The sequence below is a fragment of the Lampetra planeri genome, chromosome 24 (assembly GCF_965212315.1).
Source record: "Lampetra planeri chromosome 24, kcLamPlan1.2.h2, whole genome shotgun sequence".
In the NCBI taxonomy this organism is placed as follows: Eukaryota; Metazoa; Chordata; class Hyperoartia; order Petromyzontiformes; family Petromyzontidae; genus Lampetra; species Lampetra planeri.
The window spans coordinates 3,187,719-3,203,094 of record NC_136130.1 but is presented as its reverse complement, the minus strand read 5'-3'; the positions used below and the strand labels follow the sequence as shown (position 1 = coordinate 3,203,094).

The 15,376-nt window shown below is 50.8% G+C and overlaps 1 protein-coding gene across 1 annotated transcript in view; it reads left to right on the top strand.

The window, feature by feature from the left end:
* Window positions 1-15,376, top strand: part of LOC144726658 (ELAV-like protein 2) — a 141,344-nt gene that overhangs the window by 104,327 nt on the left and 21,641 nt on the right. The window contains exon 4 of the mRNA XM_078605413.1: window positions 4,998-5,151. Coding sequence (XP_078461539.1) covers window positions 4,998-5,151 — 154 coding nt within the window. The remainder of the gene's footprint in view (window positions 1-4,997; window positions 5,152-15,376) is intronic.

The following is a 15,376-nucleotide window of genomic DNA, read 5'->3' as shown; positions in this document are numbered from 1 at the left end:
AAGTGTTCATTAGTAAATTGTTCACGAGTAAAGAGTTCGTGAGTAAAGTGTTCTCGAGTTAAGCGTTCATTAGTAAAGCGTTCGTGAGTAAAAGTGTTCGTTAGTAAAGTGGTCGGGGGAGCGAGTGACTGAGCGGGTGGACACCGCGCTCGGTTCCCTGCCCGCGACAAGATTGCCATTCATGATCTCAAGCTGCTACCTTCACGCACACGCCACAATGTACGCGCACACCTCTGACAGATCTGATTGTACATCACCAGTAAAGTCGCGATAGCAGCCGGGGTTATTGTGCCGCAGTTCATGGGGTTGTCGAGAACATTTCCTCTATCTCTGCCTCTTCCTCTCAGGCTGTCTCTTTATCTCCTGTACTGTCTGTCTGTGTGTCTGTCCACCTGTCTGTTCGTGTGTGTCTGTGTCTTTGGGGAGCGATACTGCAACGGTTAACGTGCTGCGCTACGAACCCGGTGACCCGAGTTCGATTTCCGCTCACGACCAACACCCGTGCTGGGCCTCCCCTAGGTCGACTCAGACAGGGGCGGCTGGGCATGGTGCTGAGCACCCAGCCCGTTGTGAAACATTAGCCTCTAAATTCTGTTATGGCTACGCGGGCCGGTCTTAGTCTTTGTGTGTGGTGCGTGTCGTCCGTGTATGTGTCTGACTGTCTTCCTGTCCATCTGTGTTCGTGCGCCTGTGTGTCTGGTCATTTTCATTGGTATTTCATACGTCTAGAATGTGCATAATGATAATTGGTTCTTTGGTTCTTTACCCTTCTATCTGGCAACAAAACTGACACCTTTTTGTTGCCAGATAGAAGGGTAAAGAACCAATTATCATATTTTTACTGGCAAATGAGGTTCCCATAGTGAATGTGCATAATTATATAAAGCATACAATATGTACGTGAAACACTGAGCATAAAGCACATAGATAAACACACAGACACGTAAACAGATAAAGGCAAAGATCCCCCCCCCCCCCCCCGTGCTGATACTTAAACTATACACCAAGTCATAATTTAAGGCTGAGTCGACCTAGGGGATGCCCAAGATCAGTTTTAAATATCCTCTCCTGTCATTGGTCGTGAGCGGGAATCGAACTCGGGTCGCCGGCGTGCGCGGCGCGGTGCGCTCACCGTTGAAACACGCGGTGAGGTGGACAGACAGATCATTAGTTGACGATGCTGCCACTGCCACTGCTGCATTTGCAGAGGTGCACAAGCACAAGTAAAAAACCAGAACTCATCACACGCGCCATGAAGAAAAAACGTCGCCTGTTATATATATTTATATATAACTTTTATATATTGTTCTTGACGGATGTGTTAAGGGTTGTTTTTGTTGTTCTAAAAGTTTGCCCCGTATATCTACACAGACGCTGCCAGATATTTCGTCTAAATCACTCATCAGAGACCACTGGTCTCCTTAGGATGTTTTTCATGGCAGCTTCTGCCCAAAGACAATAAAGAAGTAAGAAGCTCCGTGGTGGCTAATTGTGTCGATATTTTGGAAGCACTTTTAGTTGTAATGTTCAGAGGGGTAAAACAAACGAAAATACAAAAACATTTTCAAAGAATGAGCTCTCTATTTTAGTCACAAATGGCCAGCCTCTGCTCAAACCGTTGTGAGTCAGTGCTTACATTCGTTTGGCAGGGCTTAAGGCTGCAGTGGAAATTCCACCTTCCCGTGGCAGGAGCCGATTTGTTATACATGCCAGCGGCAAGCCACGTCGCGATGGGCTATCAACCCCGCTGGAGCGATGGTAGTTGGCTTCATCGACCCAAAACAGGAGTCCAACCCTCACCCTCAACCCAATCGAGGGTAAGCCACTCTAGGCACAGGGCTGCCTGGGGGGCCGTCTTCTAGTTCACAAGCGTGGGCAGGTGACTTGTATAGTTCTTCACGCACTTCTCAGTAACGCTTTTCAGAGATGGCTGGGTGGCATTAGCGGTCACAGCCGCTCAGCCGGTACGGCTGAGACGCTGGGTTTGAGTCCACGTTTCAGCCGCCTGCGATTCAAAGTGGCTCTCAAGGGTGGCGAATTGAAGGTCACCAGCCTATCCACCCAATGACTTACACAGAGATCCATGGACTAGCATAGAGTACCTAACATTAACATAGAGATACATCGACTTACATAGAGATCCATAAACTTACATAGAGACCCACAGACTTACATAGAGATCCATAGACTTACATAGAGATCCATAGACTTACATAGACTGGGTTGTGATTGACCGTGGGTGTCAAGTGTAATGAGTTGAATGTCCTCACTGTTGTCACCAATAACTCCATGAAAATGCATAATCTTCCAGTTTGTTTTGCTCTTGTATGTATTTTGAACTTCTTTCGCACCGTACGTAGCCAGCATGAGTGTGACTGTCACGAGACGCACAATCTCCGACGAGCTACAAATCAATTGTTTCACAGATGCCCAGTAGGGGCGGGTCAGCATGTTACATGAACAAACAATATGAACAAAAACGATACAGGGGCAAACGTGAGAACATGTAAGTAAGTCGCTATAAATAAATACGTATAAACGAAGTGTAGAAGTACACAAATTCCTCAGCAACAAAAGAACTAACTGTAGGGAGAGAAAAAAAAACGCGAGCGGATATATATATTTCAAAATAAGACTTTTTGTTTGCGTTGTAAAATACCCAATTATTTCAAATATGAAGAAAGCCTTGCCATCGTTTGGCCGTTGTTCTATTAAGGTTTTATTGACGAATACCCACAAAGCCGGGAGATCGATGGCGGGTGAGGCGTGGTTATGAATGCGTTTGTCCCGCGTATGATGGATTGCGTGGCCCTGAGTGATTGCTTCAGCCGGCCGCGATAAAAGCCGGCGGTGCAAACGGGGCGGGCGAAGCGCCCACGGGCGGCCGAGTGACACCGCCGCTTTGTCTCGTCTGCCAAGCCTTTGGAGCCCCGAAGTCCGGGTTCGACTCCGGACCGCGTGCGGATTTCCTGGACGGCAGTTCGCGTTCGACGATCTCTGCCGTGGGTCGGGGTTTTACGAGCTCTAAAAATATATATTTTTTATATTTTTACCAGGTAAGGCCCCGCTCGGCTACATAGCTCTTTTGGAGAAGTGACCCGGCCACTAACGATAGCCCAAATGAAGCGGCTTATTACGTGGAAATCGATACTCGCAGCCAAATTCTTTATTTGCAACCGAACGCGACCCGCGGAGATAAAATAATTTACAGCCATTTGTCAATCCACTCGCTGGATTAGGACCTGTCCCTAGTCCAATGTCGATTGAGGGTCGTCGTTTTTAGCGCCCTTCACTTTGTTGGACTTTCGCCGGCTGGTGGAAGCGGGGGTGGCCCAGGATGCGGTCGGTTCGGATAACATCGCTCGCCACTGACGAGTTGGCTGTGGCCAGGAAGTGAAACTCGGATCGTCGAATTCACAGCATGGTGTGTGTGCTCCACCCAAGCTGGATAGCAGGGCGGACACCGAGAAGGAAGAAATAAAATCAGAGGACCTTGGCTTTACACTGGAACACAATGTTGCGTGCAAAAGGAACGTGACGTCAGATCAGCGGCAGTCGATCCGCGGGAGTTGTTGATCGGCAGAAGTTGATCCACGGGAGTTGTTGATCAGTGGGAGTTGTTGATCAGCAGGAGTTGATCCACGGGAGTTGTTGATCAGCGGGAGTTGTTGATCAGCGGGAGTTGTTGAACGGCGGGAGTTGTTGATCGGCGGGCGGGAGTTAATCGGCGGCAGCTCCAGTGATGCACAGCAACTTCACTGCACGCCCGTCTGCCCGTTCCAATGAGCGCCGCCTCGGCTGTTCCACGCTGGCTCCCCACCGGCTCGCGTCGAACTCTCGCCTCTGTCGCCGCCGTCATGAGATCTCTCGCCTCTGTTGTCAAACTCTCGCCTCTGTTGTCGCCGTCATGAGACCTCCGCGCATAAGCGGAGCGCCGCGCCGATCGTGGCGAACTTTGCCGCTTCCGTTTTCGTCACGGAGGTGCTGCGTTTGGCTTAGGCAGAGCTGTATTACGTTTGAGGAGGGCTGCGATCGATTTAGGTTGCCCTTTCTTTGTCTCTTCAATTCCTTCACTCGACTGTTTTACCACCATCGCCACCGCCACCAGAGCCCGACGATGCCAAAAGTACCATTGTTATTCACCTGGGCTATTTCAGTTCTGGGCTTTAAGCGCTAAATCGGAGTTAAAACGAACAAAACCACTTAAATTTTGGCATGTGCCACTTATTACAAACGCATTGTAATGCAATGCCTTTACTTAGCAAATTACCCATAGGATTTACCATTGTGGCCACAGTATTGTGTACCAACCGCTCTGAGGCTGTATGTATTTTTGTGGGCAGTGGGTGGGGGTCGGGAAGGGGGCTGGGTGCTCATGGTTCGCGGTCGCAGCGCCTAAAGCCGGGACTGCGTTAAACTGTCCCTGATAGTTGGGGCAGTAGCTGAAAATCCTTTACCATTATCACCATGTTAATGTTGTTATTACAATACAGTGAAACCTTGGATTGCGAGTAACTTGGTCTGCGAGTGTTTTGCAAGACGAGCAATTTTTTAAAATAAATATTAATTTGATAAACGAGCGAGGTCTTGCAACACGAGCAGTACGTGTATACGCTTTGTCTGCCGAGCGTCACGTGATCACAACTGATATACGAGTGCTTTGGATTACAAACACGTTTCCGGAACAAATTATGCTCGCAATCCAAGGTTTTACTGTATTGATATGCATTTTTTTAATTGTATATAGCGTCATTTGTGCCAACAGCACCTGATAATGCTGCTGTAGAATGTGTACTCTAAATGCGTGCTCTAATCGTGATTTTTCACTGGGTCCTCCGGTTTTTCCCGCCACGTTTAGAAATTGACATCACGAGAGAATTTGGCATTCCTCCAGTATCTGATATTCCTTACCACCAGGGCTCCCTGGATTCCAGATATCGACACGTCCTCACCTGTGCCCCCCCCCCTCCCACCGTGTCGTGCCGTGTCCCGCGCAGGTGTCCTACGCGCGCCCCAGTTCGGCATCCATCCGCGACGCCAACCTCTACGTGAGCGGCCTGCCCAAGAACATGAGCCAGAAGGAGCTGGAGCAGCTCTTCTCGCAGTACGGGCGCATCATCACCTCGCGCATCCTCGTCGACCAGGTCACCGGTGAGGGACAAGGCGAGACGCCGCACAACCGGCGTGTGCCGTGGGCTAGCTCCACCCACTGCTCATGTAGCTCCACCCACTGCTCATGTAGCTCTACCCACTGCTCATGTAGCTCCACCCACTGTTCATGTAGCTCCACCCACTGCTCGTGTAGCTCCACACACTGTTCATGTAGCTCCACCCACTGTTCATGTAGCTCCACCCACTGTTCATGTAGCTCCACCCACTGTTCATGTAGCTCCACCCACTGTTCATGTAGCTCCACCCACTGTTCATGTAGCTCCACCCACTGTTCATGAGCTCCACCCACTGTTCATGTAGCTCCACCCACTGCTCATGTAGCTCCACCCACTGCTCATGTAGCTCCACCCACTGCTCATGTAGCTCTACCCACTGCTCATATAGCTCCACCCACTGTTCATGTAGCTCCACCCACTGCTCATGTAGCTCCACCCACTGCTCGTGTAGCTCCACACACTGTTCGTGTAGCTCCACCCACTGTTCATGTAGCTCCACCCACTGTTCATGTAGCTCCACCCACTGTTCATGTAGCTCCACCCACTGTTCATGTAGCTCCACCCACTGTTCATGTAGCTCCACCCACTGTTCATGAGCTCCACCCACTGTTCATGTAGCTCCACCCACTGCTCATGTAGCTCCACCCACTGTTCATGAGTTCCACCCACTGCTCATGTAGCTCCACCCACTGCTCATGTAGCTCCACCCACTGCTCATGCAGCTCCACACACTGTTCATGTAGCTCCACCCACTGTTCATGAAGCTCCACCCACTGCTCATGTAGCTCCACCCACTGTTCATGAGTTCCACCCACTGCTCATGTAGCTCCACCCACTGCTCATGTAGCTCCACCCACTGTTCATGTAGCCCCACCCACTGTTCATGTAGCCCCACCCACTGTTCATGTAGCTCCACCCACTGCTCATGTAGCTCCACCCACTGCTCATGTAGCTCCACCCACCGTTCATGTAGCCCCACCCACTGTTCATGTAGCTCCACTCACTGTTCATGTAGCTCCACCCACTGTTCATGTATCTCCACCCACTTGTCATGTAGCTGCACCCACTGCTCATGTAGCTCCACCCACTGCTCATGTAGCTCCACCCACTGCTCATGTAGCTCCACCCACTGCTCATGTATCTCCACCCACTGTTCATGTAGCTCCACCCACTGTTCATGTAGCTCAACCCACTGTTCATGTAGCTCCACCCACTGTTCATGTATCTCCACCCACTGCTCATGTAGCTCCACCCACTGTTCATGTAGCTCCACCCACTGTTCATGTATCTCCACCCACTGCTCATGTAGCTCCACCCACTGTTCATGTAGCTCCACCCACTGTTCATGTAGCTCCACCCACTGTTCATATATCTCCACCCACTGTTCATATACCTCCACCCACTGTTCATGTAGCTCCACCCACTGTTCATGTATCTCCACCCACTGTTCATGTATCTCCACCCACTGTTCATGTAGCTCCACCCACTGTTCATGTAGCTCCACCCACTGTTCATGTATCTCCACCCACTGTTCATGTAGCTCCACCCACTGTTCATGTAGCTCCACCCACTGTTCATGTAGCTCCACCCACTGTTCATGTAGCTCCACCCACTGTTCATGTATCTCCACCCACTGCTCATGTAGCTCCACCCACTGCTCATGTAGCTCCACCCACTGTTCATGTATCTCCACCCACTGTCCATGTATCTCCACCCACTGTTCATGTAGCTCCATCCACTGCTCATGTAGCTCCACCCACTGTTCATGTATCTCCACCCACTGTTCATGTAGCTCCACCCACTGTTCATGTAGCTCCATCCACTGTTCATGTATCTCCACCCACTGCTCATGTAGCTCCACCCACTGCTCATGTATCTCCACCCACTGCTCATGTATCTCCACCCACTGTTCATGTAGCTCCACCCACTGCTCATGTATCTCCACCCACTGTTCATGTATCTCCACCCACTGCTCATGTAGCTCCACCCACTGTTCATGTATCTCCACCCACTGCTCATGTAGCTCCACCCACTGCTCATGTATCTCCACCCACTGCTCATGTAGCTCCACCCACTGCTCATGTATCTCCACCCACTGTTCATGTATCTCCACCCACTGCTCATGTAGCTCCACCCACTGTTCATGTAGCTCCACCCACTGTTCATGTATCTCCACCCACTGCTCATGTAGCTCCACCCACTGTTCATGTAGCTCCACCCACTGTTCATGTAGCTCCACCCACTGTTCATATATCTCCACCCACTGTTCATATACCTCCACCCACTGTTCATGTAGCTCCACCCACTGTTCATGTATCTCCACCCACTGTTCATGTATCTCCACCCACTGTTCATGTAGCTCCACCCACTGTTCATGTAGCTCCACCCACTGTTCATGTATCTCCACCCACTGTTCATGTAGCTCCACCCACTGTTCATGTAGCTCCACCCACTGTTCATGTAGCTCCACCCACTGTTCATGTAGCTCCACCCACTGTTCATGTATCTCCACCCACTGCTCATGTAGCTCCACCCACTGCTCATGTAGCTCCACCCACTGTTCATGTATCTCCACCCACTGTTCATGTATCTCCACCCACTGTTCATGTAGCTCCATCCACTGCTCATGTAGCTCCACCCACTGTTCATGTATCTCCACCCACTGTTCATGTAGCTCCACCCACTGTTCATGTAGCTCCATCCACTGTTCATGTATCTCCACCCACTGTTCATGTATCTCCACCCACTGCTCATGTAGCTCCACCCACTGCTCATGTAGCTCCACCCACTGTTCATGTAGCTCCACCCACTGTTCATGTAGTTCCACCCACTGCTCATGTATCTCCACCCACTGCTCATGTAGCTCCACCCACTGCTCATGTATCTCCACCCACTGTTCATGTAGCTCCACCCACTGCCCATGTAGCTCGACCCACGGCTCATGTTTCTCCACCCACTGCTCATGTAGCTCCACCCACTGCTCATGTAGCTCCACCCACTGCTCATGTATCTCCACCCACTGTTCATGTAGCTCCACCCACTGTTCATGTAGCTCCACCCACTGCTCATGTATCTCCACCCACTGCTCATGTATCTCCACCCACTGTTCATGTAGCTCCACCCACTGCTCATGTATCTCCACCCACTGCTCATGTATCTCCACCCACTGTTCATGTAGCTCCACCCACTGCTCATGTATCTCCACCCACTGTTCATGTAGCTCCACCCACTGTTCATGTAGCTCCACCCACTGCTCATGTATCTCCACCCACTGCTCATGTAGCTCCACCCACTGCTCATGTAGCTCCACCCACTGCTCATGTATCTCCACCCACTGTTCATGTAGCTCCACCCACTGCTCATGTAGCTCCACCCACTGCTCATGTATCTCCACCCACTGTTCATGTAGCTCCACCCACTGCTCATGTATCTCCACCCACTGTTGATGTAGCTCCACCCACTGCTCATGTAGCTCCACCCACTGCTCATGTAGCTCCACCCACTGCTCATGTATCTCCACCCACTGTTCATGTAGCTCCACCCACTGTTCATGTAGCTCCACCCACTGCTCATGTAGCTCCACCCACTGTTCATGTAGCTCCACCCACTGCTCATGTATCTCCACCCACTGCTCATGTATCTCCACCCACTGCTCATGTAGCTCCACCCACTGCTCATGTAGCTCCACCCACTGCTCATGTAGCTCCACCCACTGCTCATGTATCTCCACCCACTGCTCATGTATCTCCACCCACTGCTCATGTATCTCCACCCACTACTCATGTATCTCCACCCACTACTCATGTAGCTCCACCCACTGTTCATGTAGCTCCACCCACTGTTGATGTATCTCCACCCACTACTCATGTATCTCCACCCACTGTTCATGTATCTCCACCCACTGTTCATTTATCTCCACCCACTGTTCATGTATCTCCACCCACTGTTCATGTATCTCCACCCACTGTTCATGTATCTCCACCCACTACTCATGTATCTCCACCCACTGCTCATGTAGCTCCACCCACTGTTCATGTATCTCCACCCACTACTCATGTATCTCCACCCACTGCTCATGTATCTCCACCCACTGCTCATGTATCTCCACCCACTACTCATGTATCTCCACCCACTACTCATGTATCTCCACCCACTGCTCATGTAGCTCCACCCACTGTTCATGTATCTCCACCCACTGCTCATGTATCTCCACCCACTGTTCATGTATCTCCACCCACTGTTCATGTAGCTCCACCCACTGTTCATGTATCTCCACCCACTGTTCATGTAGCTCCACCCACTGTTCATGTATCTCCACCCACTGTTCATGTATCTCTACCAGAGGTGTGGACTCGAGTCATGTGACTTGGACTCGAGTCAGACTCGAGTCATGAATTTGAGGACTTGCGACTCGACTTGGACTTGCATAACAATGACTTTGTCCCACCTCTGATCTCTACCCACTGTTCATGTATCTCCACCCACTGTTCATGTATCTCCACCCACTGTTCATGTATCTCCACCCACTGCTCATGTAGCTCCACCCACTGCTCATGTATCTCCACCCACTGTTCATGTATCTCCACCCACTGTTCATGTATCTCCACCCACTGCTCATGTAGCTCCACCCACTGCTCATGTATCTCCACCCACTGTTCATGTATCTCCACCCACTGTTCATGTATCTCCACCCACTGCTCATGTATCTCCACCCACTGCTCATGTAGCTCCACCCACTGCTCATGTATCTCCACCCACTGTTCATGTATCTCCACCCACTGTTCATGTATCTCCACCCACTGTTCATGTATCTCCACCCACTGCTCATGTAGCTCCACCCACTGTTCATGTAGCTCCACCCACTGCTCATGTATCTCCACCCACTGTTCATGTATCTCCACCCACTGTTCATGTATCTCCACCCACTGTTCATGTATCTCCACCCACTGCTCATGTAGCTCCACCCACTGCTCATGTATCTCCACCCACTGTTCATGTATCTCCACCCACTGTTCATGTATCTCCACCCACTGCTCATGTAGCCCCACCCACTGTTCATGTAGCTCCACCCACTGCTCATGTAGCTCCACCCACTGTTCATGTAGCTCCACCCACTGCTCATGTATCTCCACCCACTGTTCATGTATCTCCACCCACTGTTCATGTATCTCCACCCACTGTTCATGTATCTCCACCCACTGCTCATGTAGCTCCACCCACTGCTCATGTATCTCCACCCACTGTTCATGTATCTCCACCCACTGTTCATGTATCTCCACCCACTGTTCATGTATCTCCACCCACTGCTCATGTAGCTCCACCCACTGTTCATGTAGCTCCACCCACTGCTCATGTATCTCCACCCACTGTTCATGTATCTCCACCCACTGTTCATGTATCTTCACCCACTGTTCATGTATCTCCACCCACTGCTCATGTAGCTCCACCCACTGCTCATGTATCTCCACCCACTGTTCATGTATCTCCACCCACTGTTCATGTATCTCCACCCACTGCTCATGTATCTCCACCCACTGCTCATGTAGCTCCACCCACTGCTCATGTATCTCCACCCACTGTTCATGTATCTCCACCCACTGTTCATGTATCTCCACCCACTGTTCATGTATCTCCACCCACTGCTCATGTAGCTCCACCCACTGTTCATGTAGCTCCACCCACTGCTCATGTATCTCCACCCACTGTTCATGTATCTCCACCCACTGTTCATGTATCTCCACCCACTGTTCATGTATCTCCACCCACTGCTCATGTAGCTCCACCCACTGCTCATGTATCTCCACCCACTGTTCATGTATCTCCACCCACTGTTCATGTATCTCCACCCACTGCTCATGTAGCCCCACCCACTGTTCATGTAGCTCCACCCACTGCTCATGTAGCTCCACCCACTGTTCATGTATCTCCACCCACTGCTCATGTAGCTCCACCCACTGCTCATGTAGCTCCACCCACTGTTCATGTAGCTCCACCCACTGTTCATGTATCTCCACCCACTGTTCATGTATCTCTACCCACTGTTCATGTATCTCCACCCACTGTTCATGTAGCTCCACCCACTGTTCATGTAGCTCCACCCACTGTTCATGTAGCTCCACCCACTGTTCATGTAGCTCCATCCACTGCTCATGTAGCTCCACCCACTGCTCATGTAGCTCCACCCACTGTTCATGTAGCTCCACCCACTGTTCATGTAGCTCCATCCACTGCTCATGTAGCGCCACCCACTGCTCATGTAGCTCCACCCACTGTTCATGTAGCTCCATCCACTGCTCATGTAGCTCCACCCACTGCTCATGTAGCTCCACCCACTGTTCATGTAGCTCCACCCACTGCTCATGTATCTCCACCCACTGTTCATGTATCTCCACCCACTGCTCATGTATCTCCACCCACTGTTCATGTATCTCCACCCACTGCTCATGTATCTCCACCCACTGTTCATGTATCTCCACCCACTGCTCATGTATCTCCACCCACTGTTCATGTATCTCCACCCACTGTTCATGTAGCTCCACCCACTGTTCATGTATCTCCACCCACTGCTCATGTATCTCCACCCACTGTTCATGTATCTCCACCCACTGTTCATGTATCTCCACCCACTGTTCATGTATCTCCACCCACTGTTCATGTATCTCCACCCACTGTTCATGTATCTCCACCCACTGCTCATGTATCTCCACCCACTGTTCATGTATCTCCACCCACTGTTCATGTATCTCTACCCACTGGTCATGTATCTCCACCCACTGTTCATGTATCTCCACCCACTGTTCATGTATCTCCACCCACTGGTCATGTATCTCCACCCACTGTTCATGTATCTCCACCCACTGTTCATGTATCTCCACCCACTGCTCATGTATCTCCACCCACTCTTCATGTATCTACACCCACTGTTCATGTATCTCCACCCACTGTTCATGTATCTCCACCCACTGCTCATGTAGCCCCACCCACTGTTCATGTAGCTCCACCCACTGCTCATGTAGCTCCACCCACTGTTCATGTATCTCCACCCACTGCTCATGTAGCTCCACCCACTGCTCATGTAGCTCCACCCACTGTTCATGTAGCTCCACCCACTGTTCATGTATCTCCACCCACTGTTCATGTATCTCTACCCACTGTTCATGTATCTCCACCCACTGTTCATGTAGCTCCACCCACTGTTCATGTAGCTCCACCCACTGTTCATGTAGCTCCACCCACTGTTCATGTAGCTCCATCCACTGCTCATGTAGCTCCACCCACTGCTCATGTAGCTCCACCCACTGTTCATGTAGCTCCACCCACTGTTCATGTAGCTCCATCCACTGCTCATGTAGCGCCACCCACTGCTCATGTAGCTCCACCCACTGTTCATGTAGCTCCATCCACTGCTCATGTAGCTCCACCCACTGCTCATGTAGCTCCACCCACTGTTCATGTAGCTCCACCCACTGCTCATGTATCTCCACCCACTGTTCATGTATCTCCACCCACTGCTCATGTATCTCCACCCACTGTTCATGTATCTCCACCCACTGCTCATGTATCTCCACCCACTGTTCATGTATCTCCACCCACTGCTCATGTATCTCCACCCACTGTTCATGTATCTCCACCCACTGTTCATGTAGCTCCACCCACTGTTCATGTATCTCCACCCACTGCTCATGTATCTCCACCCACTGTTCATGTATCTCCACCCACTGTTCATGTATCTCCACCCACTGTTCATGTATCTCCACCCACTGTTCATGTATCTCCACCCACTGTTCATGTATCTCCACCCACTGCTCATGTATCTCCACCCACTGTTCATGTATCTCCACCCACTGTTCATGTATCTCTACCCACTGGTCATGTATCTCCACCCACTGTTCATGTATCTCCACCCACTGTTCATGTATCTCCACCCACTGGTCATGTATCTCCACCCACTGTTCATGTATCTCCACCCACTGTTCATGTATCTCCACCCACTGCTCATGTATCTCCACCCACTCTTCATGTATCTACACCCACTGTTCATGTATCTCCACCCACTGTTCATGTATCTCCACCCACTGTTCATGTATCTCCACCCACTGCTCATGTAGCTCCACCCACTGTTCATGTATCTCCACCCACTGGTCATGTATCTCCACCCACTGTTCATGTAGCTCCACCCACTGTTCATGTATCTCCACCCACTGCTCATGTATCTCCACCCACTGTTCATGTATCTCCACCCACTGTTCATGTATCTCCACCCACTGTTCATGTATCTCCACCCACTGTTCATGTATCTCCACCCACTGCTCATGTAGCTCCACCCACAGCTCATGTATCTTCACCCACTGTTCATGTATCTCCACCCACTGCTCATGTATCTCCACCCACTGTTCATGTATCTCCACCCACTGCTCATGTATCTCCACCCACTGTTCATGTATCTCCACCCACTGTTCATGTATCTCCACCCACTGTTCATGTATCTCCAACCACTGTTCATGTATCTCCACCCAATGCTCATGTATCTCCACCCACTGTTCATGTATCTCCACCCACTGTTCATGTATCTCCACCCACTGCTCATGTATCTCCACCCACTGTTCATGTAGCTCCACCCACTGTTCATATATCTCCACCCACTGCTCATGTATCTCCACCCACTGTTCAAGTATCTCCACCCACTGTTCATGTATCTCCACCCACTGTTCATGTATCTCCACCCACTGTTCATGTAGCTCCACCCACTGTTCATGTATCTCCACCCACTGCTCATGTATCTCCACCCACTGTTCATGTATCTCCACCCACTGTTCATGTATCTCCACCCACTGTTCATGTATCTCCACCCACTGTTCATGTATCTCCACCCACTGCTCATGTAGCTCCACCCACTGCTCATGTATCTCCACCCACTGCTCATGTATCTCCACCCACTGCTCATGTATCTCCACCCACTGTTCATGTATCTCCACCCACTGTTCATGTATCTCCACCCACTGTTCATGTATCTCCACCCACTGCTCATGTAGCTCCACCCACTGCTCATGTATCTCCACCCACTGCTCATGTATCTCCACCCACTGTTCATGTATCTCCACCCACTGCTCATGTAGCTCCACCCACTGCTCATGTATCTCCACCCACTGTTCATGTATCTCCACCCACTGTTCATGTATCTCCACCCACTGCTCATGTATCTCCACCCACTGTTCATGTAGCTCCACCCACTGTTCATGTATTTCCACCCACTGTTCATGTATCTCCACCCACTGCTCATGTATCTCCACCCACTGTTCATGTATCTCCACCCACTGTTCATCTCCACCCACTGCTCATGTATCTCCACCCACTGCTCATGTATCTCCACCCACTGTTCATGTATCTCCACCCACTGTTCATGTATCTCCACCCACTGTTCATGTATCTCCACCCACTGTTCATGTAGTCCCACCCACTGTTCATGTAGCCCCACCCACTGTTCATGTATCTCCACCCACTGTTCATGTATCTCCATCCACTGCTCATGTAGCTCCACCCACTGTTCATGTATCTCCACCCACTGTTCATGTAGCCCCACCCACTGTTCATGTAGCCCCACCCACTGTTCATGTATCTCCACCCACTGTTCATGTATCTCCATCCACTGCTCATGTAGCTCCACTCACTGTTCATGTATCTCCACTCACTGTTCATGTAGCCCCACCCACTGTTCATGTATCTCCACCCACTGTTCATGTATCTCCATCCACTGCTCATGTAGCCCCACCCACTGTTCATGTATCTCCACCCACTGTTCATGTAGCTCCATCCACTGCTCATGTAGCTCCACCCACTGTTCATGTATCTCCACTCACTGTTCATGTATCTCCACCCACTGTTCATGTATCTCCACCCACTGTTCATGTAGCTCCATCCACTGCTCATGTAGCTCCACCCACTGTTCATGTATCTCCACTCACTGTTCATGTATCTCCACCCACTGCTCATGTAGCTCCACCCACTGTTCATGTAGCTCCATCCACTGCTCATGTAGCTCCACCCACTGTTCATGTATCTCCATCCACTGCTCATGTAGCTCCACCCACTGCTCATGTAGCCCCACCCACTGTTCATGTATCCCCACCCACTGCTCATGTAGCTCCACCCACTGCTCATGTAGCTCCACCCACTGCTCATGTAGCCCCACCCACTGCTCATGTAGCTCC